Source organism: Hyla sarda, chromosome 4, assembly GCF_029499605.1.
Source record: "Hyla sarda isolate aHylSar1 chromosome 4, aHylSar1.hap1, whole genome shotgun sequence".
Taxonomy (NCBI): domain Eukaryota; kingdom Metazoa; phylum Chordata; class Amphibia; order Anura; family Hylidae; genus Hyla; species Hyla sarda.
The window spans coordinates 62760544-62788524 of record NC_079192.1 but is presented as its reverse complement, the minus strand read 5'-3'; the positions used below and the strand labels follow the sequence as shown (position 1 = coordinate 62788524).

Here is a 27981-nt window from a genome sequence, read left to right as displayed (position 1 = left end):
TGCATATGTAAAAAAAAAAAAAATGTACCTAAAATGCTTCTTTTCCCAAAAACTTTACATTTTTAAAAAGGGTAAAAGCAGAAAATACCCCCCAAAATTTGAAGCCCAATTTCTCCCGAGTACGGCGATACCCCATATGTGACCCTTAACTGTTGCCTTGAAATACGACAGGGCTCCAAAGTGAGAGGGCCATGCGCATTTGAGGCCTAAATTAGGGATTTGCATAGGGATGGACATAGGGGTATTCTACGCCAGTGATTCCCAAACAGGGTGCCTCCAGCTGTTGCAAAACTCCCAGCATGCCTGGACAGTCAACGGCTGTCCGACAATACTGGGAGTTGTTGTTTTGCAACAGCTGGAGGCTCCGTTTTGGAAACTGTGGCGTACCAGACGTTTTTCATTTTTATTGGGGAGGGGGGCTGTGTAGGGGTATGTGTATATGTAGTGTTTTTTTACTTTTTATTTTATTTTTTGTGGTAGTGTAGTGTAGTGTTTTTAGGGTACAGTCGCACGGGCGGGGGTTCACAGTAGTTTCTCGCTGGCAGTTTGAGCTGTTGCAGAAAATTTGCTGCAGCTCAAACTTGCAGCCCGATACTTACTGTAAGCCTCCGCCCATGTGAGTGTACCCTGTACATTCACATTGGGGGGGACATCCAGCTGTTGCAAAACTACAACTCCCAGCATGCGCTGACAGACTGTACATGCTGAGAGTTTTAGTTTTGCAACAGCTGTAGGCACACTGGTTATGTATCACGGAATTTGTGACCTTACTCAGTGTTTCAAAACCAGTGTGCCTCCAGCTGTTGCAAAACTACAACTCCCAGCATGTACGGTGCATGGTGTAAGGTGACTGCTGGGAGTTGTAGTTTGCAACAGCTGGAGGCACACCGGTCGTGAAACACTGAGTTAGGTAAAAAAAAAAAACTAAGTTTCACAACCAGTGTGCCTTCAGCTGTTGCAAAACTACAACTCTCAGCAGTCACAGACAGCCAACGGGCATGCTGGGAGTTGTAGTTATGCAACCAGCAGATGCACCACTACAACTCCCAGCATGCACTTTAGCTGTTTGTGCAAGCTGGGAGTTGTAGTTATACAACAGCTGAAGGTACACTTTTCCATAGAAAAAATGTGCCTCCAGCTGTTGCAAAACCATAAGTCCCAGCATGCCCATAAGGGAATGCTGGGAGTTGTGGTGGTCTGCCTCCTGCTGTTGCATAACTACAGCTCCCAGCATGCCCTTTTTGCATGCTGGGAGCTGTTGCTAAGCAACAGCAGGAGGCTGTAACTCACCTCCTGCTGCTGCTGCTGCTTCATCACAGGACTGTCCCTCGCCGCCGCCGTCGCTCCTGGGGCCCCGATCCCAACATTTACGCCGGGGATCGGGGTCCCCAGCACCCGGGGTCGTCTTCCCGCACCCGCTCACGCCCTCCGGAAGAGGGGCGGAGCGGGTGCGGGAGTGACACCCGCAGCAGGCGCCCTGATTGGTCGGCCGGTAATCCGGCCGACGAATCAGGGCGATCGTGAGGTGGCACCAGTGCCACCTCACCCCTGCAGGCTCTGGCTGTTCGGGGCCGTCAGAGACGGCCCCGAACAGCCAGTAATTCCGGGTCACCGGGTCACTGGAGACCCGATTGACCCGGAATCGCCGCAGATCGCTGGACTAGCGGTGGGGACCGGAATTCCCACGGGCGTATGGATACGCCCTGCGTCCTTAAGGACTCGGGATGCAGGGCGTATGGATACGCCCTGCGTCCTTAAGAGGTTAATCGACTGGTGCCAGAGAGTTAAACAGATTTGTAAATTACAAGACAGAAATGGTCAGCTCTCAGGACACCCAACACAGCTATATGCTCCAGCATAAGCAATCGAAAGAAGGTAGGTAGCCAGTGGTAACGATGTAAAACTCTGCTTTATTCGGATCCTCATAAGACCGCGTGCAAGCGGGATTCAGCCAACAGACAACAATTACAGGTAAACGTGGACGCGTTTCGGGAATACACCCTTTGTCTTAAGATCGCAACCCCGCCGGCAGTGACAGTGCAGCGCTCCCGGTCATCGGGTCTGACCGGGGCGCTGCAGAGGGGAGAACGCCGTGAGCGCTCCGGGGAGGAGCAGGGACCCGGAGCGCTCGGCGTAACACCTACCTTCTTTCGAGACTTGTAAATTACTTCTATTAAAAAATCTTAATCCTTCCAGTACTTTTTAGCTGCTGAATACTACAGAAGAAATTTTCTTTTTGGAATACAGAGCTCTCTGCTGACATCATGTCCACAGTGCTCTCTGCTGACATCTCTGTCCATTTTAAGAACTGTCCAGAGTAGGAGAAAATCCCCATAGCAAACATATGCTGCTCTGGACAGTTCCTAAAATGGACAGATGTCAGCAGAGAGCACTGTGTACCAAAAAGAAAAGCATTTCCTCTGTAGTATTCTGCAGCTAATAAGTACTGGAAGGATTAAGATTGTTTAATAGAAGTCATTTACAAATCTGTTTAACTTTCTGGCACCAGTTGATTTAAAAAAAAAAAAAAAAAAAAAGTTTTCCACTGGAGTACCCTTTTAAGCTTGGTCTAAACTTTGACTAAACAACCTAAGAATATAAAACATTTAACTAACAGTCTGATACATTTTAATAAATCTGGCACATTCCTATACACTAGTCGAAGTGTGTATGTATATATGTGTGTGTGTGTATGTATGTATATATATATAATATAATATATGTGTGTGTATATATATATATATATATATATAGTCGAAGACGACCGTTTTAGAAAATGTGAGGCTCTGTTCTTTGAGTCTCAACCACACAAAAGCATCTTACAGTTTAGTGCAGTGTTTGATCCCCCCCTAATGTTCACATTAAGGTATTACAAGTGCATAAACTTCCAAGCTGTAGTTTTTATATCTTGCTTTGTACTGTCAGGATATCTTCACTTTACAAAAATAAATGACACAGGTACATCTAGCATGATCAAGAATCTAATGAACTAGTTTGTGGCAAAGGTGGCGTCCTTTAACAAAGCCACAAATAGTTACTGAGCTCTTCAGTGTGACAGGTACTACTGCCATGGCATAGCAGTGTACTCGATTGTATACATCTATCACTGTGTAGAGTGGTCAGGAGCTCCTGAGTGCGCACAGGCTTTCTGCTCACCCTGCTTGGCTTTTCTCAGCACATTCATCATGTCTGACTGCTACAGGCATAGTACGTTAGCTTGGAAGCTGTCAGACATAAAAGAACCGAAGCGGACAACCTGCTTTTAACCCCAGTCCTATCCACAATAATCCTGCAGTGTGATGTGACAGCTAAATCAGAGAGAGGGTTAATCTGCCAGATGGAAATACCCCTTTAATGTTCAAGCTGTGCTTTAGTGAAGAGATTTAATCATGACCGTACACTTTGCAAGAAACGTTGTTCAAACCCATCAATAGGATTGGTGTTATTTGGGGGGGAGGGACTTCAGACTGTCCCCCCCATAGCTGATGGCAGGGAAGAGGGAGCATGTTGTATTTTCTTAAAATACCTTTCTGAAGCTTAGGCAAATGACTATGCAACTTAATAAAACATTATAGTCAGATGTGGTTCGGTCTGTTATTTCTTCCCTTTTTCATTTATAGGGAGTTCATTAGTGTTCCATATTGGCTTGGATGTAAGCAGCATAGCTTTTCTTTTATTATTTGGGTTAATATGCCTCATCTCTTTTGTTTTTTCCCTTTGTAGAGTCCTGTTGTTCCCAGCGGTCTCCAGCCGCCTCCGATATCTGATCCACCGGCTCACAGAGTCTTATAATACATTAAGTAGCTTTTCGGTAGGCGAGGGATGGCAGCGCCGTACTGTCATCTGTCATGCTGGCATCAGGTGAGAAAGTATTTTCTAGTGTTTCATGACTCTTTTTAGGTCCTTCTCGCACACTCTTCTGATTGTCTTACAAGGGTTATCCCGAGATGACAACTGAGCGATAGGGGGGTTCCCACTGATCACAAATGTAGGGGTCACTAGTCCCCCCTTCTGAATAGAGTGAGGTTAGCTCAGCCATCTTCTGCAATTTCATATATTTTGGAGTGGCAATAATACATGACTGCCGCTTTGTTTAAGCAGAGGCACCTGGGACCTTTTTGTTTTAGGTACTACATCAGTCACCAGCTGAAGTAATGGCAAGATAGTATATGTGTATGTCAATATTAAAACGCATATTGGTCACTAATATGTTTTATGTTCTGCACTCAGAACATGGCTTTTCTCTATTATGGATTATGATGCATATCATTTTTTTATACATAGATATGTAGTTTCTTTTTTATTTGTATTATTATAGCATGTTACCTTGTAGATAATCTCTTTCCACTCACTGCAGGTTACCCGATGAAGATGGAGAATCCAAAACCAGTTCTCATGATCAAAATCGTGGGCGTTTTTGGAGTGCACCCTCACACAACAAAAACTGGGAGTCAGGCAGAGGAAGACAAAACTGGAGGCAGCGAAAGGATAGGAGACCAGACAGAGAATTTTATGGAGGCAGAGAAAAGCCCTGGCCAAGAGACAGAGAAGGACAATGGAGGAGTTATGTTAAGGACAATCCAGAGGAGAGAAATAGGAGGCCACTAGACTATCAGCAGTATTTGGACAATGGAAATGCAGAGGCTCTGCAGAGACCTAAAATTGTGGAGGCAGAGATGACACCATGCCAGAAAGAAATATCTGAGGGACAAGAAGAGGTTCACCATGAAGCAGAAAGCCAAAAGAAAACATCTGGAATCATTGAGAGCAGGGGTGATGATAGAGTAGAGAACTTTGCAGCATTCCAAAAATGTAATGACTATGCAGGTGAGAAAAGAAGAGCAGCGCAGGACAAGGGACCAAATAGTGTGGATATGGGACAAGATGGTGTGGAAAAGACAGCAATAAAATCAGTAGATGAAGTGGTATCTGAGAAGACTGCAGGCAGTGATGGGAGACCAGCAGAAAGTTCAGAAAGGGTGGAAGAGGAATTTGAGACAAGTATATTGACTGAGCATTTGCATGAGCTGAAAGTGGTGGATCAGGAGGAAAATGGGAAAAGGATGATGGCTTATGAGGAGCCAGGAATAGTGGCTGAGGCTCAAGAAGAAGCAGGGATGTCATTTGAGCCCAAAAAGAAGGTAAATATACCAGTAGAGGGACAAGAGCAGGCAGAGATGGCAGGTGAGGTTCGTGACAAAGAGATAAAGGTTCAGAAGCAAGCAGAGATGGCTGTGGTGGTTCATGAAGAGAAGGCAGAGGTTGAGCAGCAAGCAGAGCAGGCAGTGATGGTTCAGGAAAAGAAAGTGGAGGTTGAGAAGCAAGCAGAGCTTACAGTGGTGGTTCAGGAAGAGAAGGTAGAGAAGCAAGCAGAGGAGGCAGTGATGGTTCAAGAAGAAAAGGATAAGCAAGCAGAACAGGCAGTGATGGTTCAGGAAGAGAAGGTTAAACAAGCAGAACAGGCAGTGATGGATCAGGAAGAGATGTTTGAGAAGCAAGCAGAGCAGACAGTGATGGTTCAGGAAGAGAAGGTTAAGCAAGCAGAACAGGCAGTGATGGTTCAGGAAGAGAAGGTTAAGCAAGCAGAACAGGCAGTGATGGTTCAGGAAGAGAGGGTTGAGAAGCAAGCAGAACAGGCAATGATGGTTCAGGAAGAGAAGGTTGACAAACAAGCAGAACAGGCAATGATGGTTCAGCAAGAGAAGGTGGAGGTTGAGGAGAAGGCCCATAGTAGAGTGTATGCTCAAGAGGAGACAGAGAACAGAGTGCGGCCCCTGAACGAGGCAGAGATTGAACCTCCGTCATCCAGAAGTGATGTAGAATCAGAAAATGACCAAACTGTACAAAAGGAAACAACTGCAAAAAGCTCTAATCAAGGAACCAAGCTTATCCAGACAGCACAGAGCGATGAAGAGCAGCAGAAGATAATGGAGCAGCTCTTGACAGAGGTGAATAGGGAACACTTTACCTATTGTGGGAGTATTGAGTCATGTGAAGTTGCATGAAACAAGTGCTAAAATAGGAGGATAAATCAAAATAAGCTTGATATGCAGAGTAATGCATTATATCGAAAGGCATACAGATAGACCTCTGAGGGCACTGTGTAGCCAGACATGGCATTTAAGTAACATGAACCATAGACTAAATCGTGTTCCGTCATATCAGAAGCTCTAGTAGGATTTAATATCCTGAATGGCTTGTTTCATAAATTAAACCCCTAACCATGAATATGATTGAGTTTAGGTAAAAAAAAACATGCATATGTTCAAGTGATTCAGCTGAAACACAGCAGTGTCGCCTCTTCATCCTCTTGACCATGGGAGACCCAATAATTGAATCCTTTACCTCTTATAAAGTGGCGGCATATCCTTGTCATATGCTATCACTTTATAAGAAGGGAATACGTATTAAAGTGTCATTAAAAACAACTCGTGAGACCCGCTGTAATTTGAGATTTTCCTAGTTTTCATGAAGGAAAATATGGATTTTATTAAAGACAAGAGGTGAGTATTATAGTGCCATTCTTTCTTTACTGGCTCAGAATAACAGCAAATAAACAGTTAACAGAACAGTAGAAAAAAAGGCTTTCAGGTGGTAACAGGTATGCTATTAGATAATGGTTCCACCAATCAGCATGTAGCACAGGTAATATAAGGTCCATGTGACACTGTAACTCCCTCTTTCTTTGGTGTAAAGTTGATTGAAGGTAAGTAGAACAAACAAAGACAACCAGAACAGTAACCATAGGAAAAGGCGTCTCTGAGAACACGTCAGGCAAGGAGCTGATTCAACTGAAGTATGGTCCGGAAGGAGCCAGGAGCAGGTAGGGGACGAGATCCAACGATGTAGAATCTATGAAGCTGAATCAGCCTTATTGATAGGGTGGGTCTTGTAGGGTGTGATAATACTCACCTCTTGTCTTTAATAAAATCCATATTTTCCTTCATGAAAACTAGGAAAATCCCAAATTTTATTACAAGGCAAGAGACTTCTATTATAGTGCCAGTTTAAAGCTTTATTATAAACGTGGGTGAGACATGCAATAACACAATTAGAGAACTCTGCCAGATACATGAGATTCTGATTCTAGGTGAAAATAAAAGGTCTTGAAAGTGTATTCCGAAGACCAATCAGCTGTTTTAAGAATATCGGACAAGGAGCCGCCAGCCTGAAAAACTTTTGTGGACATGGCTCCCCTGGTAGAGTGGGCGCCAAATTGAGAAGTATCGATACCGGCTTAATGCATAATGGTTTTTGACCCATCTATCTAAAGTAGAAGAGGAGACGGAAAGAAAAAGTCTACAATACGATATAAGTAATTGGGATGAATTGCTGTGTCTGAAAGGAGAAGATTTTGATTCTTAAGCTTTGAGGCAACAAACTATGCATCGTTTTTCGTGATGAGGAAAGGCCGGATAAAAGACCGAATGAAGATTAGTCTTAGTACGTTTGGGTATGGTAAAATGTACACCTTGAGGGGAAAAAGTTCTGTGGGATATGTCTAATGCTCGAACATCAGATATCCTTTTTATTGACATGAGACAAAGTACAGTCTTTGAAAGACAAATTGTAAGAGAGAAGAGATCATTATCTTCCCAGGATTTGAATAAATTAAATATTAGGGTAACATCCCATGTAGAATATCTGGGGCAAGGAGGTCTTTTGAACTTAATACCTTTTCATTATTTTACGAATTGGAGGATGTTGGCCAATGGGAGTGGAGTCTATCGGAGGGTGATAAAAGGAGATGGCGGAACAATAGACGTTGATAGTGCGGTAGGCCCTACCAGCCTCCAATGAAGAAGAAAGGAAGTTCATGATGTTGGCGATAGAGGCATGTAAGTGATCCAAATACCGTTGCATGCACCAATGAAACCAAAGTCTCCAGGCTGATCTGTAAGCCGATCTGGTGCCTGGAGCCCAGGCTTCAGAAAGGATATTTCTAGTAGCCTGTGAAAATTCTGAATCAATGGTTGTTGTCTGGAGATCAACCATACTACCAGAGATAGAAGCTCTGATATTATGAAAGGATGAGGATTCCCTGCTGGGTCCTGCAGAATTCCCTGGTAATGAGGAAGGATACGAGGAAAATCAACTGCCATCCCCAGAATCTGGGGAAACTATGATTGGGTAGCCACCATGGGGTTATAATGACAAGAGTCGACTGATGAGTTAACATTTTGAAGAAGAACTCTCGGAATGAGAGCGACAGGGGGAAAGGCGTATAGGTCGAGGGAGGCCAGAATTGAAGGAAAGCATCCACCCCTAGAGCCTTGGGATCGGGTCGCCAGCAGAAGAATTGAGGAATCTGGCAATTTAAGAGAGAAGAGAAGAAATCTATGGCAAATGGACCCCATAATGAGTTGAATTGAAGGAAGAGTTGATGATTGAGTTTCCAATCGCTGTTGTCGACTAGGTAGCGGGAGTTCCAATCTGCAACGGTATTGGAAAGTCCCAGAAGATACTCTGCCTTGAAGACGATGTTCCTGTCTAGACAAAAGTGCCAAAGCTCTTTGGCAATGTTTGCCAAGAGTTTTGACTTCGTACCTCCGAGACGATTTATGTATTGTACCGTTGAGATGTTGTCCATCCTCAGGAGGATACAACAATGAGATTTGTCTCTCGCAAAACTTTTGAGAGCAAAGAAACCTCTAGAAGTTCCAAGCAATTGATGTGCATGGAAGTTTCCTCTGCTGACCATTTGCCTCCCGTGGATAAGTGACTGCAACGGGCGCCCTAACCAAGGCGACTGGCGTCCGACTCCAATATAAGGTCTGGAATGGAATTGAAGAGAGCCTTCCCATTCCATTCTTGAATGTGGTGTAACCACCACAAGAGTTCTTCTTTGGTATCTGGATTTAAAGCCACTTCGTCGGAGTATGCCAAGCCCTCTCTCAGGTGTTGAGCCTTGAGATGTTGTATGGCTCTGTAATGGAGAGGTGCTGGGAATATTGCCTGGATAGAGGCCAAGAGAAGTCCTACTACTCGGGCTATGCTCCTAAGGGATATAAGTTCCTTGTTCAGAATCAACCGGATCTCTTTCCAGATTAATGATAACTTCCTGTTCGAAAGACTCAAGAGGGCTGAGTGGGTGTTTATTGAAAAACCGAAGAATTCTAACTCCTTTGAAGGGGTTATGACAGACTTCTTGGCATTGATTAGATGCATCTATGCATGTAGTTTGATCAGGCAAAGGAACTGAGTCATAATGAGGATGTCGTCCAGATAAATTGAGATGTACTCCTCTGCTTCTTAAAGTTGCCACCACTGGTTTTAATAGCTTTGTAATGCACCAAGGGGCTGATGATAGACCGAATGGTAGACTTTTTGAAATTGCCATTTCTGGCCTTCCCATATGAATTAAAGGTATGGTTGATGTGAATGATGCACAGATACTGTCAAGTAGGCATCTTTTAGGTCTATCTTGACTAGGGATGTCCCGATATCGGGGACTCCTTTAATGTCCCCGATACCATGCCCAATACCTGGTGCCGCTCTGCTGCCCCATTCTTCCATCCTCCCGTCCGCATCATAGTGTTTCTTGGAGGAGCATGTGACACACACATCATGCCGCCTCTTCCCATGAGCCCAGCGTAACGCTACGCAGGAAGCAGTGACGTGTATGTCACATGCTCCTCCATAGGACGACACGATGTGGACCGGAGGCAGCAGAGCGGCAGCACCCGACCCGAGGAGGTTAGCTGCCTGCAAAGAGGGGGCTGCTACTAATGTCTAAGCTTGGGGGGGCCCTGCTGCTGTCTAAAGGGGGGGCCTGCTGCTGTCTAAAGGGGGGGGGCCTGCTGCTGTCTAAAGGGGGGGCCCTGCTGCTGTCTAAAGGGGGGGGGGGGCCTGCTGCTGTCTAAAGGGGGGGGGCCTGCTGCTGTCTAAAGGGGGGGGCCTGCTGCTGTCTAAAGGGAAGGGCCCTGCTGCTGTCTAAAGGGGGGGCGCCCTGCTGCTGTCTAAAGGGGGGGCGCCCTGCTGCTGTCTAAAGGGGGGGGCGCCCTGCTGCTGTCTAAAGGGGCGGGGCCCTGCTGCTGTCTAAAGGGGCGGGGCCCTGCTGCTGTCTAAAGGGGGGGGCCTGCTGCTGTCTAAAGGGGCGGGGCCCTGCTGCTGTCTAAAGGGGGGGGCTGCTGCTGTCTAAAGGGGGGGGGCCCTGCTGCTGTCTAAAGGGGGGGGCCCTGCTGCTGTCTAAAGGGGGGCCCCACTGTTTAAAGGGCGGATGTGGTCTACAGGGGGGGCTGCTACTAATGACTGCCACGGGGCTGCTGCTAATGACTGCAGGGGGATACTACCTACTATTAAAGGCAATCTTACAGCAGAGTCACCTGCACTAATTTGAATTTATAAGTAGACAGACAGTGCAGGTGACCCGGTTTCTACCGCTGCTCACCATGTGATCATCAGTCTCGCCGCCAATGCATATGCTCTGTTCTGTCCAATGGAGAAGAGAGAAATCTTGGCTCATACTACAGCAGCCGCCTCCATTTTACACAACCAGGACCCACATATCATACAGTAAACCGCTAGAAACCGGGTCATCCTGGTGTCAGATTTCCTTTAAAATATAAGTACTCCTACTTTGTATCGGCAAGTACTAGAATTAAAGTATCGGTACTCGTACTTGGTCTTAAAAAAAAATGGTATCGGGACATCCCTAATCTTGACCATCCATTCGTCTTTGATCAAAAGATCTCTTAAGAGATGAATGCCTTCCATCTTGAAGTGTTGGTACTTCACAAAATAATTTAAATGGGGTTATCCACCATAAGGTTATTTTAGTATGTACCTGGCAGACAGTAATGGACATGCTTAGGAAGGATCTGCACTTGTCTTGGGGCACAATTCCATTTTCCTCCCTCTCACACATCAGCCACCCCACCCATTGAAACAAAAGACCTGTGGTTTTCAATCAGGGTGCCTACAGCTGTTGCATTAGTTGCAGTTGATCTCTCTCTCCCACCAAGCGATCACTCCACCGATTGAAGCAGACAGGCTCCCTGTCATCAGCTGACTAGTGAGTCAGGTCTCGGCCGCATTGCAAGCTGGGAAAAATCCGAGACAACATTCATTTTGTATGCTGTTAAATAAATAGTGGGGTGAAAATCACAGAAGAATTGTGAGAAAACGTCACACACAGGTACAGACACTATCTTATGAACTACACTAACTTTACAGCCCCTGTAGCATAGTCAAATAAAAAAAATCCTGGAATACCCCCTTTAATTCTCTCAGGTTTATTACAGACCTGTGACCGCCATCCTTCTTTTTTTTTTACCAAAAAGAGGTTGCTGAGAAAACCCTGAGAATGAAGAGGGACTGGATAAATTGCTCCTTTTGGTATGGAGATCCAAGACCTCTGAATTTACTAGATCTTCTTGGGAAAAAAATATGGGATGGGGAAGTTGTTCCTGAATCGGAGTCTGCCAAAACTCTATTTGCTAACCTGCTATGGTGTTCAGAATCCAAGAGTCTTAGGTAATCATACGCCACTCCTGGGAAAAATATCTTAATCTTCCCCCTAAGGGAACTTGGGGGTGGGGGGGGGGGGGAAGCAGGGTGTGTTACACTTACCTGAAGGACGTAATCTTGGGATGCCTTGATGACCTCTTGCTTTCCATGGTCTGCCCCTTGATGGGATGAAGGGGGTGGCTTGGTATGAAGTAGATCATTGGTAGCTTCTGAGTTGGACGGACCTCTGTAAGGTTGTCTGTCTTGGTTTTGGCAGCCGGGGAAGTGGCCCCTTCCTTTCCCGGGCTGACCAAAAAATTTTGTGAGAAAAACTTTTTTAAGGGATTCTGCGCTTTGTCCAGCGACAAGAACAGCCCTAAATACTTGGAGATTTCTTTTATGTACGAATCGCCAAACAGCAGACCCTCAGATTGGGACTCTGGCTCCGTATTGGCCAGATGCATGGGTTGGGGATCTAGCTTAAGAAGTATAGCCCGACGTCTCACACTGCAAAAGGCTGAGTTGATACTACCAAAGAAGCAGACTGCTCTTTGAGCCCAACCCCGTAATACCTCCACATCAATAGGTTGGTCAGAAGCAGCAGCTTCTTCGGACATGTCAACAATTTTTGAGAGGGATCCTAGCAGGTCAAGAAATTTGTCTTGACAAAATTTAAATGATTGGTCAATCCCTTTATTAGGGTTACTACCCAATTTTTGTAAATACTTTGCTATGATAGGATCCAGTTCAGGGGTTAGGGAAACTTTGTTTGCTAAAGTAGGTCTGGGACACTCGGACCTCATCTTATTTCTGGCGGATTTGTCCAAGGGTTTTCTGAGCCAAGCGCACAAAAATGTTTTGTGTTGGAGGTGGGGAACCCACTCCCCAGAACGGGGATGTTTGATATTATCAGGGTCAAAAAATGGTAGATCCTTACTATCTAGTATAACAGATCCTGATTTTTCATTGACCATTTAAGAACTGTCCTCTTGGTCAGCCAGGCCCTCATATTCTGAGTCTGAAACGGCCTGGATCTCAGACTCCTCTGAGGAGTCTTGACTAGAAGAAGTGGTATTATAGGAATCTGGCTTTAACCTCTGAGAGGCTTTGGTAACCCGCTTAATAATTAACTTCTAGCGGGACGTGGGTATGGGGTGCTTTTCATGCAAACCTTTATGTACGCTGCCTTTTAATGGCGCATCAGACATATGTACCTGATCCTCTAGGCATTTTGCCGCTTTTAGGAGGATTGGTTTTACAATGATGTCTCTTTTGAGAACATTTGCCAGATAATTTTTATCCTTTAGCCAAGCCAGAGGTGGAGTCCTCCGCTGACCAAAAATTGTCAGACGGAGTTGGAGGTTTCTTTTTTATGTAAGAAGGGGCAGTGTGTGCTACTGCCTTAACCACTGACTTGGTAATTGATTCCTGAATGGAGCCCATAGCTGACTGTACAGCTAGATTAACAGATTCGTCCACAAATTTTTTTTATATGCTCATCCAAAGCATAATGAAAATCTTTATCCCCTGAAGGAAAAACATGAAGGGGGGAAAAGCCGTATCCTCATCTATCATTATTATTCAAAGTTAGTGGACAGCAGAATGAGGAGAAAAAATATTACTGCTGTGTATATATAAAAAAAATATATATAAAGTAATAAGTAACACTAATAATGTAAACAGTGAGAAAAAGCAATAATATTTTCTGACAGCACGGGTATGAGGAGAATAACTCGGCCTGACAGGAGTTCCGAGGCTCTGAATAGCCAGAGCGCTACAGGAGTGAGATATCAGCGATGAGAAGCAAAGTCTCGCGAGACCTGACGGCATCGCGTCAGGAGCGAGGAACGGAGTCTGCCCAGCAACATAGAAAGCGAAAGATATTTTCGGCGACGGTGAAAAATCTGCCCAGTAACACGTAATAGAAGCAGTAAGGTATGTGGTACAGGGAAAAGTGTGTGAACACGTAAGTTAAAGTATAGAAGTCTATCAATATATGATTAAGGCCCGGTAGGGTGGAAACGCGTCAGAGGGGGAGGTTTCGACCTCTATCATGCTGGTTTGCACCTTTTGTATTCTGTGGACTTTTTAATGGATTTCTATTAAATTGATGTTTTACCGATGCTGTGACTACTACTGGATTTTTTTTCCGTCTGGAGGCAGTGAAGGAGGACTGATTGCACGTGCACGGAGAAGCTGAGCGCTTTCCAATTTTTTCCTTATTAAAGGATAGAAGTATCTCAAAAGGAACAGTAAATAAGCTTATAGAGAGGGATGAAAACTGAGCGGGAAAAGTGCCCCCCTGGGGAATAGAAAATGCTTATTGCAATAGGGGAGACAATAATGATGATTGCAAACACTATCAATTGAATGAAACTACCAGATAATGTGATATAATGTAATAACAATAAACAGTACTTATCTTCTGAACTGAGCAGCAAAGAAAGAGGGAGTTGCAGTGTCACATGGACCTTATATTAGCTGTGCTACATGCTGATTGGTGGAGCAATTACCTAATAGCATACCTGTTACCACCTGAAAGCCTTTTTTTCTACTGTTCTGTTAATGGTTTATTTGCTGCTATTCTGAGCTAGTAAAGAAAGGATGGCACTATAATAGGAGCCTCTTGCCTTGTAATAAAATCGTGAGTTGTCAGCCAGAGAAGTGGGTGGAATTGTGCTCAGCTCATCGGCCGGGAGATCTGTCAATTTCTCTGCATAGAAGTTTGTTTATAGAAATGTGCGGATCTCTTAGCCGAGGGGAGCAAAGCACAATGCTGTCTGCTTCCCTGGCAATAACTCACTATTGCAGTGGTTCTCAGGAGTGAGACCCTGTGTGATCATCAACCTTTGACACTTCTGACATGTTAAAACATGCTTTTAAAGGAGTATTCCAGGAAAAACTCCACTTTTAACTGGCTCCAGAAAGTTAAACAGTAAATTGTAAATTGCTTCTATTAAAAAATCTTAATCCTTACAGTAGCTATCAGCTGCTGAAGTTGAGTTGTTCTTTTCTTTCTGACATCAGTGCTCTCTGCTGACACCTCTGTCTCAGGAACTGTCTGAAGCATTAGAGGTTTGCTATGGGGATTTGCTCCTACTCTGAACAGTTCCTGAGACAAGCAGAGGGGTCAGCAGAGAGCACTGTTGTCAGACAGAAAAGAACAACTCAACTCCAGCAGTTAACTACTGGAAGGATTAAATATTTTTAATAGAAGTAATTTACAAATCTGTTTAACTTTCTGGAGCCAGTTGATATAAAAAGACAAAAAAATTCCCCTGGAATACCCCTTTAAAACAGTAACTCTTTAATATAAGTAGCATGTAAGCCAGTAGTCTCCAAACCGCGGCCCTCCAGATGTTGCAAAACTACAACTCCCTGCATGCCCGGACAGCCAACGGCTGTCCGGGCATGCTGGGAGTTGTAGTTTTGCAACATCTGGAGGGCCGCGGTTTGGGCACCACTGATGTAAGCGATACTGTGACAGCCTTGGTTAGATGGTGCCACCTAATGGTTAATAGTGAATACTTCAGGAGGATAATTCATACAGCGACCATCGTATGTCTGCTCACTGCAGCTGTTTTCCTGTTTACTTCCACTAGATAAATTCTCACGTTTGTGAAAAGGACGTCCACATACAACCCCTTCGGGGGGATTTTTCAGAGTTTTCAGACGTTCAGGTGGATCGTGGAAGGTTTGGACACGTTATTGAAGTTTATGGTTTCTCCTCAGAGCTCAGTGCTGAGGATCTCATGGAGCCCTTTAAGGAATATAGGTAACAATGCTGATCAGGTCAGCAACATGTATGTATTACAACCCCATGACATTTTTTTTACTAACAGTTTTTAATGGTATGAATAACAAAAAAAAAAAAAGTAATACTTTACCAATCCCCTGCTGACGCTGTACCAATCCTGTCTCACTGGTCTCCCAAAGGTCTGGATGGGACAGTCACAAGTATCTCTGTGACAAATCTGTTGCTTAATAATTCACTATTAAAGTGGACATTCACTTTAGCATTGTCTGCCTGTCCCCACTCCCTGTAACATTGTCATTTTCTCTTTCGTATCCCTTGGCCTGAAGGACACCCAAGTAGAACCCTAACAGCAAAACCAGTAAATAAACCTTAGTATTCCAGACTGTCAGTGATTAATACTAAAGTCCCAACATGTTTCTGTCATCTATGACAATGAGTTAATCGGGGCATGAATAACCAGACTTTTTGGAGAGAGACAAGTCAGTACTTTTATTCGGTCTGGGTTTTAGTGCGGAGACCCCCACGACTAGGAGAAAGCAGGGAGAAGCACACGGTTGCACAGTTTAAAGGGGTACTCCGGGGGGGGGGGGGGGGGGCATTATTATTATTATTATATATTTTATTTTTTTTATCAACTGGTGCCAGAAAGTTAAACAGATTTGTAAATTACCTCTATTAAAAAAAAATCTTAATCCTTCCAGTACTTCTCAGCTGCTGCATAATACAAAGAAAGTTCTTTACTTTTTTAATTTCTTTTCTGTCTGACCACAGTACTCTCTGCTGACACCTCTGTCCTGCTCTCGACAGTTCCTGACATGGACAGAGGTGTCAGCAGAGAGCACTGTGGTCAGACAGAAAATAAATGTAAAGTGAAAAGAACTTTCTCTGTATTATACAGCAGCTGATAAGTACTGTAAGGATTAAGATTTTTTAATAGAAGTAATTTACAAATCTGTTTAACTTTCTGGCACTTCTGCTTCCCCATAGACTTATATTGAAGCACTGAGACAAAGATCGCTGAGAGCCGGGGAATAAAATGCGTTGGCATGCGTTTATCCTGATCTTTCTCCTGATCGGTCCTGGTCTCTGCATGGAGATCCTGACTGATCAAAACATTTGAACTTTTGACATGTCTCTAGGACATGGCAGAATTATTATTATTTTTTTTTTTAAAGTGACAGCGCCCATTTAAGGGGGTTGACGTGTACAGCTTTCTTAATGACAAGAAGCTGTGGCCAGTTTTTACATTGCAGAGGGGCCGTAAGCTACAGATTTTTTCTGTTGAATATTATGTAACAATTTTTTACAGCAGGCAGATAATCTCTAGGAATTGTGTTGCACAATTTTTTCCTATCATAAATCTTTGTTAATGCAATTGAATCAGGAGGTATATGGAATGAAGCCAATGGTGATTTTTTTTTTTGTGTGTGCTTTGCAGAAACAGAGGCTTCCGCCTGCAGTGGGTCGACCAGTCTCATGCCTTGGGAATATTTTCCAGCCCTGAGGATGGTGAGTTGTGGTTTTGATGTTAACACTGAGGAATGCAGCATGCCTAAAGAGTGCCGTACAGCCCAGAGCCATGTTACCTGGCACTGCTTTGGATATTATGTATCATTCTCAATGTTAGCATTATCATGTTGTACAAAAAGTATACAATGGTTAGATGTATGTAATGACTTGCTCCAGATGTTGTACATGATCAGACATAGATAAACTCATTGACAAAAAAAACCACACCAAGATGGAGTTGTTTGGGCTGAATAAAACTTTTTTCATGTAAATGTAATTAGGATATATGATTACAATATTGGACTTAAAGGAGTACTGCAGCCAAAATTAACTTATCCTCTATCCTGTTGATAGGGGATAAGTAGCTGATCGCCCGCAATCACTGGAACAGGACATGGCTCTCATTGAGGACCGCATTCGGTAGACTGCAGGCGCTCCATTGATTTTCATGGTAGCACCGAAGAGACCAGAGTCAAGCACTCTGCAGAGACAAGAGGATAAAAAGGACTGTCTCCACTAGGCACTATCTCCAAACAATGAATAAAAGATGAGGAAGTTCCTCTTTCTTCAATAAAATAACGGATTACATAAAAGCAAGACGCGTTTTGAGTGTTGTACCACCCTTCCTCTTCTGCAACTGATCTACAACACCCGAAACGCATCTTGCTTTGATGTAATCCGTTATTTTTATTCAATAAACAAGTTTTTGTTGAAGAAAGAGGAACTTCCTCATCTTTTATTCATCGTTTGGAGATAGCGCCTAGTGGAGACAGTCCTTTTTATCCTCTTTTCTCTGCATATTCCTATACCGGTCCCATGCAGTTGGCACTGGTTGTACCCGAGACGGCTTGCAAGTCTCCTAGAGTACCCCAACCACAGGGGTGATACGCATAACCTCAAGGTTTTATCCAGGTGAGAGTCCCATCATAAACCCTCACAGACAGACACTAGGACCCACAGAATTACATGAGGCGCTGTCCTTGAAATTTTTTTTTGTCTTTTTCCTCACTCTGCATCATTCTTTTTCCAGCACTCTGCATCATTGGCGCTCCCATACAAATGAATGGAGTGCATGGCATCTAGTGGTCGACGACTCTCGCTCCTCAGTGAGCGAGTCGGGGTCCTGTTCCGGAGATCGCGGGGGTCCCAGCGGTTCAGCTATTTATCCCCTATCATTTGGCTGTAGTACCCATTTAAGTTTATTGGCGGAAAACTGTAGAAATGAAAGAAGGCTGTAATACCCTGTTGGGCTGCCTCTACCCTTGTTACAGGATGAGGTACGATTGGGTATATTGGTATACATGTTCCCTGGTGGGCTGTCTGAAGCCTGTGTGCGGGTGCCCTCACATAACTAGTGCTCCCTACAGCTCGGTCAGAACTGCCTAAATGTCGGGCAATTCATCTAAATCAACTTCCTTTTTCTTTTAGTCCAATTATGTGCCCCCCTCTCAAAATCTGTCAACTGGGCAAAATGTCAAAGTGCATGTCTAGCAGTCTTTGATCTCCCGCCAGTAGTTAAACTACCCAAAAGTAATCTTTGAGAGCCCTTTCATAGGGCAACAGGGGAAGCAATTTTATGCCCTCTTGTGGCAAGACCCAGTATCTAATCAGACTACACCTGTAATACTTTACATATTTTCCTAAAAATATAACTGCATGCAGAGTTTTGCAGCATTCGGTCATTTCTGTCTTGGTGTGTGTGTGTATGTGTGTGTATATGTATATATATATATATATATATATATATATATATAAAATATTTTATTTTATTTTTTGTCATTGAGATTATATGCTTGTATCAATGTTGGACTAGTATTTTTCGAACAGTTTGTCTCCTGCTGTTGCAAAACTACAACTCCCAGCATGCCCGGACAGCCAAAGGCTGTCCGGGCATGCTGGGAGTTGCAGTTTTGCAACAGCTGGAGGCATCCTGTTTGCAAAATACTTAGTTAAAGGGTAGCTCCCACCATCCTATTTTTTTATTTTTTTTTTGCTAGCCCGTTACCCCCCCCCACCCTCCCCACTAAGGCACTAGACTGTTCCCCCCGCCCCGCATACCCCGTTCCCTCATTTCACTTGCAGTTACTGCAGAGTCCGGCAGTGGGCGTGCAGGGACAGCGGCGGCGATGTGCGGGAGGAGTGGCCTCCCAGCCAGTGGCCGGGGAGCCAATGCGCTCGCTCCCGCCTGTCTGATTGACAGGCAGGGAGCAAGTGCAGCCTAACTGAAAAAGGACTGATTGCCACTCCAAAATCAGTCCTTTTTCAGTAGCCGGTTTTTAAATGTAAATTAAACCTTTTTAATGAAAAAAAAAAATTATAAAAGTATATTAGAGATATGTTGTAGTACATAAGTACTACAACATATCAAAAAATAAAGTTGGTGACAGTGCCCATTTAAGATTTTTGCCAAGATGTACAACATAATTTTTTTGAATCTGACAGTGCCTATTTGAGATTTAATGTGTACAGGGGTTGGAAAATATAACTAGAACCCCCTTTCTGACACACCTGCCATCACCGGTAAGGGTGCATTCACACGGCCGTCTGTCCCTTTTTTTTTTTTTCTCCCTGTTTAGGTTCTGTTGTTGCTGCTTGTAAACTGATTACAAATGGTTGTAAAATAATCCCATTGATGTCAATGGGAATTTTTTTACAATCCTTTCACATCAGTTTTCACCCGTCTGCGCTTATTTACGTTTTTTTTTTTTACGGGAGAAAAGACTTTGCATGCAGTATTTTTTCTCCCGTCAGAAAAACGGAAGAAAAACTGATACAGTAAATTTAACGTTGAAGTCTATGGAAAACGGATGAGCCTTTAATGTCATCCGTTTGCATCCGTTTTTTCAATCAGTTTTTTGATCCGTTTTTACTTCTGAGCATGCTCAGAACAAAAAAATAATTATTTTTTGTTTTATTAACTGAACAATAATGGATCCAAACAGATAACATCCGTTATTGTCCGTTTTTTTTAAAGTCAGTTTTTATTTTTGACGGGAGAAGAACAGGAAGGGTGTGAACGCAGCCTTACTTTTCTTTTTATTTTCCCTCAGCCACATATTGCTATTGATAAACTTTATTACTTGTGCTTTTCTTAAAATCTGCTTTAGGGACATGATATGCTAGAGCTGACAGGGGAGAGATTGTTGCGGTGCACCTGATAAGGGCATCTGCGACTTGAGGTGATGGGTGTGCTAAGGTCTACTGCAGTGTTTCCCTACCAGAGTTGTAGTTTTTCAACAGCTGGAGGCACACTGGCTGGGAGACACTGATCTACAGTTTTCTTGATGTCATCCAAATATGCAAAGACCGGCAAAACATTTGCAGACAGAAGTAGCTGTGGTCGAAAGCCAAAGCTTGACCCAAGGGACAGAAAAGCACTTTGACAGTGAAACAAGCTACACGTGGATGTGTTGCCACTGGACAGGTGTGTCTGGAAGCATTCAACCTTACTATGTGAAAATGGGGGTGCTCTAGTTTTTTGCCCAACCAGTATATGTAGCATTAACATAGAATGTAGTCAAGTGAAAACAGTAGAATCCAGCTCACCCCTGCACAGGCGCCCAGACTGGACTTGGACTCATCCACATAACATAGAAAAGGAAGGAAATGTCCAGCGCCAACTTCTTTATTAATTCATGCCCTAGGAAACAACAAGGACTCAAGTAACTTGACGCGTTTCGGCCCGTAGGGCCTTAGTCATACCCTACGGGCCGAAACGCGTCACGTTACTTGAGTCCTTGTTGTTGTTACCTATGGCAACTGAATGAATTAATAAAGAAGTTCCCTTTTCTACGAGTTGGCCCTGGACATTTCCTTCCCTTTCATAGAATTTAGTGGTCAAGCAGCTGAGACCCCAACAATTTTGAGAATGGCAATTTTGTAATTACACCCATATTTTCTTGTAATTTGTGGGAAACCTTAGTGAATGTCTGTCCATATGACGTTGGAATGTATGAGCAGATGGCCCATCTTTTAGGGGTTTAATTTTTTTTTTTTGTGGTTTTTCTTCTCTAATATTAGACTTAATGGACAGTTTTTTTATCCCTGCAACTGAATTTTTAAATGACAGGACAGAGAAAAGCTGACCACAAGCGGGCATCGCCTGGTTGGTGTAAACACCAGGTGCATGGCATAAGGGTCAGGTCATACAGCAGGATATCCTAAACATTTCCCATATGTGGGTGGCCACATATCGCAGTGGACAAGATTTAGCTGTTCAGCGTAATGAATTTTAATTTAATAATCACAGTGTAAAATGTTGAAGGACAGACCTTTAACCTATGACATGCCATTTCCTGTTTAGGATTTAGCCGGTTTCTGCTTTTGCACCACCTGTTTCACGCCCGGCAGGATGGCTCGCCAGTCAGCAGAGCGGATAGCTCAGTTAACATGCAACATGTGCATTTATGTGCCAACCTGTTGGGATGGGGGGGGGGGGGGTTTGCACCTTACACTGGCCTTCTTAGGACATCCCATTTGGATCTATCCACATGTCTATACATTGCAAAATCTCTGCTTTTCCAGTTACTTTGTGAAGCTGTTTTCACAATATGCTTGTGGTGCATGTTTGCTATATACATTAGGAAATCTACCAGTACATACAGCAGTGTTTCCCAACCAGGGTGCCTCCAGCTGTTGCAAAACTACAACTTCCAGCATGCTCGGACAGCCGAAGGCTGTCCGAGCATGCTGGGAGTTGTAGTTTTGCAACAGCTGGAGGCACCCTGGTTGGGAAACACTGACATACATAGACCCCCGGTTCGATGGTTAACACTGTTGCCTTACAACACTGGGTTCCTGGGTTCAAATCCCACCAAGGACAAATTCTGCAACAAGTGTGGATGTTCTCCATGCGAAGGTTTCCTTCCACAGCAGAAAAAAATAAAAGATGTAAAACACTTTGTACATTTTTATTTATTTTTTTAAACATGGGAGGCTAGTGTGTTGGAGGTATACATAGCGCAATAGCCTAATGTACCATTGAAATTAAATGTACAGTGATCCCTCAGCTTACAATGGCCTCAACATACAATAGTTTCAACATACAATGGTCTTTTCTGGACCATTGTAACTTGAAACCAGACTCAACTTACAATACTACAGACAGTCCAGATCTGTGAAATGTGTCAATGGCTGGAAAATCTGACCAATTTGAATGGGCATTCACTGGTAAAACCCCTGTATTACTGAAGTGCATGCACTGACTGGTGTCTGGTAGCGCCCCCAACAGTACAGGGAGGTATTACATGTTCTGTACTCTTTACCTGTGCAGGGTTAGCTGCTCTTTTGGACACCAGGTAGGGGCGGCTCCATGTTACTTTTTTAGGACACTGTGTGTACTGTACAGGACCCTGAAGAAGCTCCTGTCCTATAAATAGACCAGTGTTTCCCAACAAGGGTGCCTCCAGCTGTGGCCGAACTACAACTCGCTGTCCGAGCATGCTGGGAGTTGTAGTTTGGCCACAGCTGGAGGCACCCTAGTTGGGAAACACTGACATAGACAGTGATTACAGCTCCCAGCAGGGTGTGTGCGGGTGTGTCTCCTGAGACTTCCAGCAGAGCAGAAGCAAGCAGAGATTTCCAACAAGCCTTCCCCAGGTTTGTGGCAGATTCCTGGGGAAGAAGCTCCTGCAATGGAGCCTCGTGGCTCCACTCCCCGTTCCAGGCTGGCGGGAAGTGGAGTGAAAACTTCGACAGCCATTATTCCGGCCGGGAGAAGATCGGGCAGAGTCTGCAGCAATGCAGGCTCTGCTACCCAGGCTACGGGTGCCAGCCAGAGATCCACTGGTGGAAGAAAGGCACGGAAAAGCAGTGTGGAGATGTGGTCGGAGAGTGGGCCCGGCGAGTCCAGTTCCACGTACTGCTCCCGCATGGCCGCAAGGTTTGCGGAGTACGAGCAGCGCGGCAGGGAGCTGAGGATGGCCAGAGAGGATCTGCGTGCGACCCAGAGTCTGATGAGTACCGGATCCAGAAAGAGCAAGCCAGAACTGAAGAAGAGGATAACATCGCTGAAGGGCGAGATTGTGAAGCTGGAGGCGAGGAGAGCGGAGATAGTGGAGGGGAGCGGTCTCTTCAAGGAGAAGCTGATCAACAGCGATCGGTTTGCCGCCACGAAATCCCCAGGTAAGGTGGAGGTGGATGATGGGGAGAGTAGTGGCGGCGAAGATAGTGAGGATGGTGGTGAAGAGGAGAAGATGGAGGAAAGTGTGGGAGTTGTAGCTACTCCAGGTGACACCCAGACCCAGGACAGCTACATTGAGGCTGGACAGGTGGCACTTCCGCCAAGCGAGAGTGAGGAGGATGACGTGGAGGGTGAGGCTGGGGGTCTGCTGAGGGCAATTGTAATGCAGGAGTCCCCAGCCCACCTCCAGAATTTCACCTTTGGGGACGAGGAGTGTGAAGATGTGGTGGTCAAGCAGAGGTCCAAGAAAAGGAAGACAAAGGAGACGGTACAATATGTATTTGTCCCCTTCCAGCAGTCTGGGCCAGCTGCAAAGCTGGTTCAGGCTGCGGGCTCCCCCAAACTGCCAGACCCCGTTCCTGTGGTGGAGCGGGGCCAGCACGGGGAGTACAGTAAGGCGTCAGCAACGGCTAAGGGCGCAATAGTTGTGAAGCCCACCCATCCTGTCGGTAGGGAAGGGCAGGATGGGCACATGCCGGGCAGCTCTGGCACTGCAGGACCGCCCCAGGGTGGCAGGGGGCGTGTCCAAGTGCCAGAGGCAAGTTATGCTGCCGTGTGCTCGGGGGGCGGTTCCCCGAGTACTGTGGGCACTACTGGCGCCGCGGGGCACTCCCCTGTGAGGGGGGGGAGTGTCCGGGCGCCAGAGAGCGTTGTGTCTGTGTGCTCGGGTGGCGGTCCCCCGAGTACAGTGTGTTCTGCGGGCACTGCAGGGCACTCCCCTGTGAGGGGGGGGGAGTGTCCCGGTGTCGGGATCAGTGTCCGGCAATGGCGCCGTGGGAGGAGCTGGGGTGCGCTCGGTGGGGCAGCCCCAGACTCAGGAGGCACCATTGATCATTCAGAAGGAGGAGCCATCATCATCATCATCAGCAGCAGCAGCCAAGCCGGAAATTAAGCCAGCGGTACTACAAATCCCAGCCAGCCCAGAATCAGTTAGGCAGGGTATGAGTGAGAATGCTGAGTGTAGTAGTGTTGTGGATGAGAGGAGTGTCAGTGGAGTGAATGTTGGTGGGAGTAGTGGTATGAATGGGAAAAAGGATGATGTGAGTGGTGGTGTGAATGGTGGTTCTGGGTCTGGGTCTGGCCCGGCTGCCCCCCCGGCAGTGACTGCTCCTAGGAGCTATGCTAATGTCGCTGCCGGGGGTCCAGGGGGGTCCCCGTCTCCGTCCGTCCCCGGGGGTTACTTGCAACAGCGCCTCCTGGAGGCTCTGCGTAGGGGAGACAGGTCGATCCAGGTAGAGGGAAGGGGTGAGGTCGACCTGTCTTTCTGGATAGAGAGGCACGGTTTGGGGGCTTTCCGAGAGCAGAATGGGGAGGTGGTCTGGTCCCTCCCGACAACCGGGCAGGACAATAACCGTAGGAATGTGGTCCGTCTGATTTGGAGGGGTGAGGATGCGTGCCCACCTCGCGCTAAAGTGGTTGAGCTCCTCCTCCAGATGGAATTCAGGGCGAGTGACATCTTTGCCCTGATCCACCCCTACGGTACGTCCGAGTTTGACGTCAGTTTCGTTCGGCCAGAGGGTCTCGAACTCTTCTGGTCAAACTACGAGGTGGCGAAGAACGAGCCCGGCTGGCGGGATTTTGCCGTAAAGGCAATTTCCCGTCAGAACTCGGTCAAGAAGGTGACCGTTTTGACCCGTAACGAGTCACTTTCTTGTTACGACATCATGACCTGGCTCGGTCGGTATGGGGATGTGACGGACATGCCCAAGAAAAACATTGATGAGCACGGGATCTGGTCCGGGGCCTGGACGTTTTCCGTCAAACTCAGGCGTTCAGGGAGTACGGTTGCCCACATTCCGTCAGCCGCCTTCCTTGGACGTGACAGGATCCAGGTCTTCTACCAGGGGCAGCCTAAGGTCTGTCACAGGTGCGGTAGCCCCACCCATTTTAGCGCAGCTTGTACTGTACAGGTCTGTGCTTTGTGTGGTGGGGTGGGTCATCTGGCCGCATCCTGTAGGCAGATCCGCTGCCATCTGTGTGGTGTCCTCGGGCACCCTTTCAGCCGTTGTCCTAGCGCCTTCGCCCGTGCGGCGGCCGCTCCGGCTGGGGAGAGCTGTGAAGTCGCCTCGGCTGGAGAGGGTACGAGCAGGGATGGGGGCGCACCAGGGCTAGTGAGGAAGAAGGGCCCCGCCAAACTAAGGCGGGAGGAAAATCGGAGGAGGAGTAGGGAGCAGGAGAGTGCCCAAGTGACGGGGGTAGCTCCGGCCCCTGCTCCTGAAGCTGGCCCTGAAATGACTGAAGCCCTGGAGGAGGACGTGCTGGATGAGGAGGTCAGGAGACTGGGCGAAGAGGTAGGCAATATGGCCGACTCTTCCGATTCCTCCCACTATGAAAGTGTGGATGAGGAGAGTGTAGAGAAGGCCAAAAAGAAAGACAAGGGCAAAAGGAAAGGGAGAAAGAAGAGGTCCAAGCCCTCTCTCCCTCGTACTGCGGGCCGGGTCCAAAGCGGAAGCCTGACTGCCCCCCCTCTGGTTGACCTGTCAAACCGGTACCTCGTCCTTGATAACATCTCCTCCCCCTCCTTGGAGGGGGAAGGTGAGGGCGAGGTGCCTAGGGAGAGAGAGCCTCTGGGGGGAACTGGGCCCTGTCCTGTTGGGGCACCTTCCTCAGGGGGCAGGGCTAGACCGGGGTCGGACGGAGACGGGGACCATATGGACCAGAGCGAGTCCAAAAAAAGGGGTAAAAGCGGTCCTGCCCTTTCTTCTTCTTCTGGGGATGAGGGCACGAAGAAGAAGGGGAAGAAGAAATAAAGGTGAGGCCGTCTAACTTAATCACCCATGATGGCGGCACTCACCCCATTGACGCTGGCATCCATTAACTGTGCCAGCATAAAGTCTGATACGGCTAGATTCGCAGCCTTTGATTTTCTCGGCCGTGTTGAAGCCGACATTTTGTATCTGCAAGAGACCAGGTTGTCAGATCTAGCCTCCCTGGTAAAAGCCAGAAGAGAGTGGAGGCGCGGTCCCTCCCACTGGTCTCTTGCGGCTGAGCCGTATAGTGGGGTGGCGGTCCTTTTTACCGCTCCGGTTGAATGCCGACGGGTTATTGAGTTAGAAATGGGGAGGTGCCTCATCTTAGATGTCCTCATGAAGGGGCAAGAGCTCCGGCTCATTAACATCTACGCCCCACAAACCAAGTGGGGCCGCAAAGATCTCTTTATGAGGATTAAGCCCTTCCTTTTTACTAGCCGGCAAGTGATTTTTGGAGGGGACTTCAATAATGTCACGAGGTCCCAAGATAGGAGAGGTTCCAATGGTCCGCTGGCTTACGATAGCGTGGCCCTCAATAATATAGTTAGGGAAGCTCGCCTAGAGGACGCCCACATCCGGAGCCCCTCAGGCCACGTGGGTTTCACCTATCATCGAGGTAGCTGCAGGTCTAGGATAGACAGGTTTTATTTAAAGGAGGAAGCCGTCTCTTCCGCAGTGTCCGTGGTTGAGGTGGAATTCTCCGATCACTGTATGATTTTGTTTTCCTTGAATGTTTCAGAGACCCCCCGGATGGGTAAAGGTTATTGGAAGCTGAATTCGTCCCTCCTGGAGGAAGCGGAGATAAGACAGTCCTTTGAGGACTTTCTTCAGAGTCAGGTACCTTTACTGGACTTTTGTAGTAGTAAGTCAGAGTGGTGGAAGATATTCAAGAAGCGGGTTGCGGGGTTCTTCCGCCAGCTCTCGAGCCTCAGGTCCCTGAATAGGTACCGCCTGTATCGGGGTCTGAGGAGGAAACTCGAGCTCCTTGTCTCGACTGGAGGTAGCCGGGAGGATATCTCCAGAGTGAAATCCTTGCTGATGGGGTGTCAGTACGATAGGCACGCATCTTTGGTTTTTGAGAGGGATTACGGGAGGTACCGCTCGCCCGACCCTTACAAGAACTGTAAGATGTCAGTGAGTAGTAAAGTGGTCTCAGGACTGATTGATAGTACGGGATCTCTGAATCGGTCCAGATCAGGGATCCTGGAGGTCGTCAGATCCTTCTACTCGCACCTCTTGGGAAGGAAGGATCTAAATCGAGACGGGATGTCGGCTTTCCTGGCTGAAACTATTCCTGAGCCAGGGGTAGACCCCTCTCTTGATGTTTTGGCAGAAGAAATCAGGGAAGAGGAAGTGAGACTGGCGATCGAGGGGCTCGCCCCCAAGAAGTCGCCAGGCCCGGATGGCTTAACATCCGAGTGGTACAGGACCTTTAAGGAGTCTTTAGCTCCCCTCTTGACTGAGGTATTCAATGAGTGTCTCTCCTCGGGCACTCTACCAAAGTCAATGAGGAGGTCAGCCCTGATTCTTCTGTCAAAGGGTAAAGATCCTAGCCGGATTGAGAATTGGAGGCCCATAGCTCTTCTCAATACGGACAGGAAGCTTCTGGCCAAGATACTGTTTAATCGGTTGGTGAAGTTTGCACCCCGGCTCCTTTCGGGGGCCCAGCACTGCTCTATTCCGGGCCGAAGCACCTTAAGTGCTGTCCTCAGTGTCAGGGAGGCAGTGGAGCGGAGTAGTGCGGGTCTCTGGAAGGGGTACATGCTGTCCTTGGATCAGGCCAAAGCATTTGATCGGGTGAACCACGAGTACCTCTGGTCCGTCCTCCTGAGATATGGCTTACCGAGTACTTTTGTGAATTGGCTTGTCACCTTATATGCAGGGGCAGAGAGTTTCCCGCTGGTGAACGGTTGGTCTGGCAGCTCTTTTGAGGTGGGGTCCGGAGTCCGTCAGGGTTGTCCTTTGAGCCCGCTGTTATACGTGTTCGCAATCGATCCCTTCGTCCGGAGGGTAGATTGTGGGCCGTTGGCGGGAGTCGGGATGACTCTGGCGGAGCCGGATGTCGCCCAGAGAGTAGTGGCGTACGCTGATGATGTCACTATTTTCGTCTCCTCACGGGAGGAGGTCGATGTGGTGATGTCAGAGGTGGACCGCTACTCGGAGGCATCCGGGTCCAAGATCAACCGGGATAAGTGTGAAAGTCTCTGGCTGGGAGGGGGAGATCCCACGTTTGATCTCCCTGACACCCTTCCAGGGCTCCAAGAGTCAGCAAAAATTCTGGGCATCACATTCGGCCAGGATGATTATCCCACCAAAAACTGGGACGGTAAGCTCCA

The 27981-nt window shown here is 46.6% G+C and overlaps 1 protein-coding gene across 3 annotated transcripts in view; it reads left to right on the top strand.

Annotated features, from left to right (window-relative positions):
* LOC130368017 (golgin subfamily A member 6-like protein 22) overlaps positions 1–27981 on the top strand; it is a 56136-nt gene that overhangs the window by 8199 nt on the left and 19956 nt on the right. For all 3 annotated transcript variants that reach the window (XM_056571190.1, XM_056571188.1, XM_056571189.1), the window contains exons 3-6: positions 3724–3861; positions 4358–5948; positions 15051–15223; positions 16644–16714. In XM_056571190.1, the coding sequence (XP_056427165.1) occupies positions 4677–5948; positions 15051–15223; positions 16644–16714 (1516 nt within the window). In that variant the 5' untranslated portion in view covers positions 3724–3861; positions 4358–4676. The remainder of the gene's footprint in view (positions 1–3723; positions 3862–4357; positions 5949–15050; positions 15224–16643; positions 16715–27981) is intronic.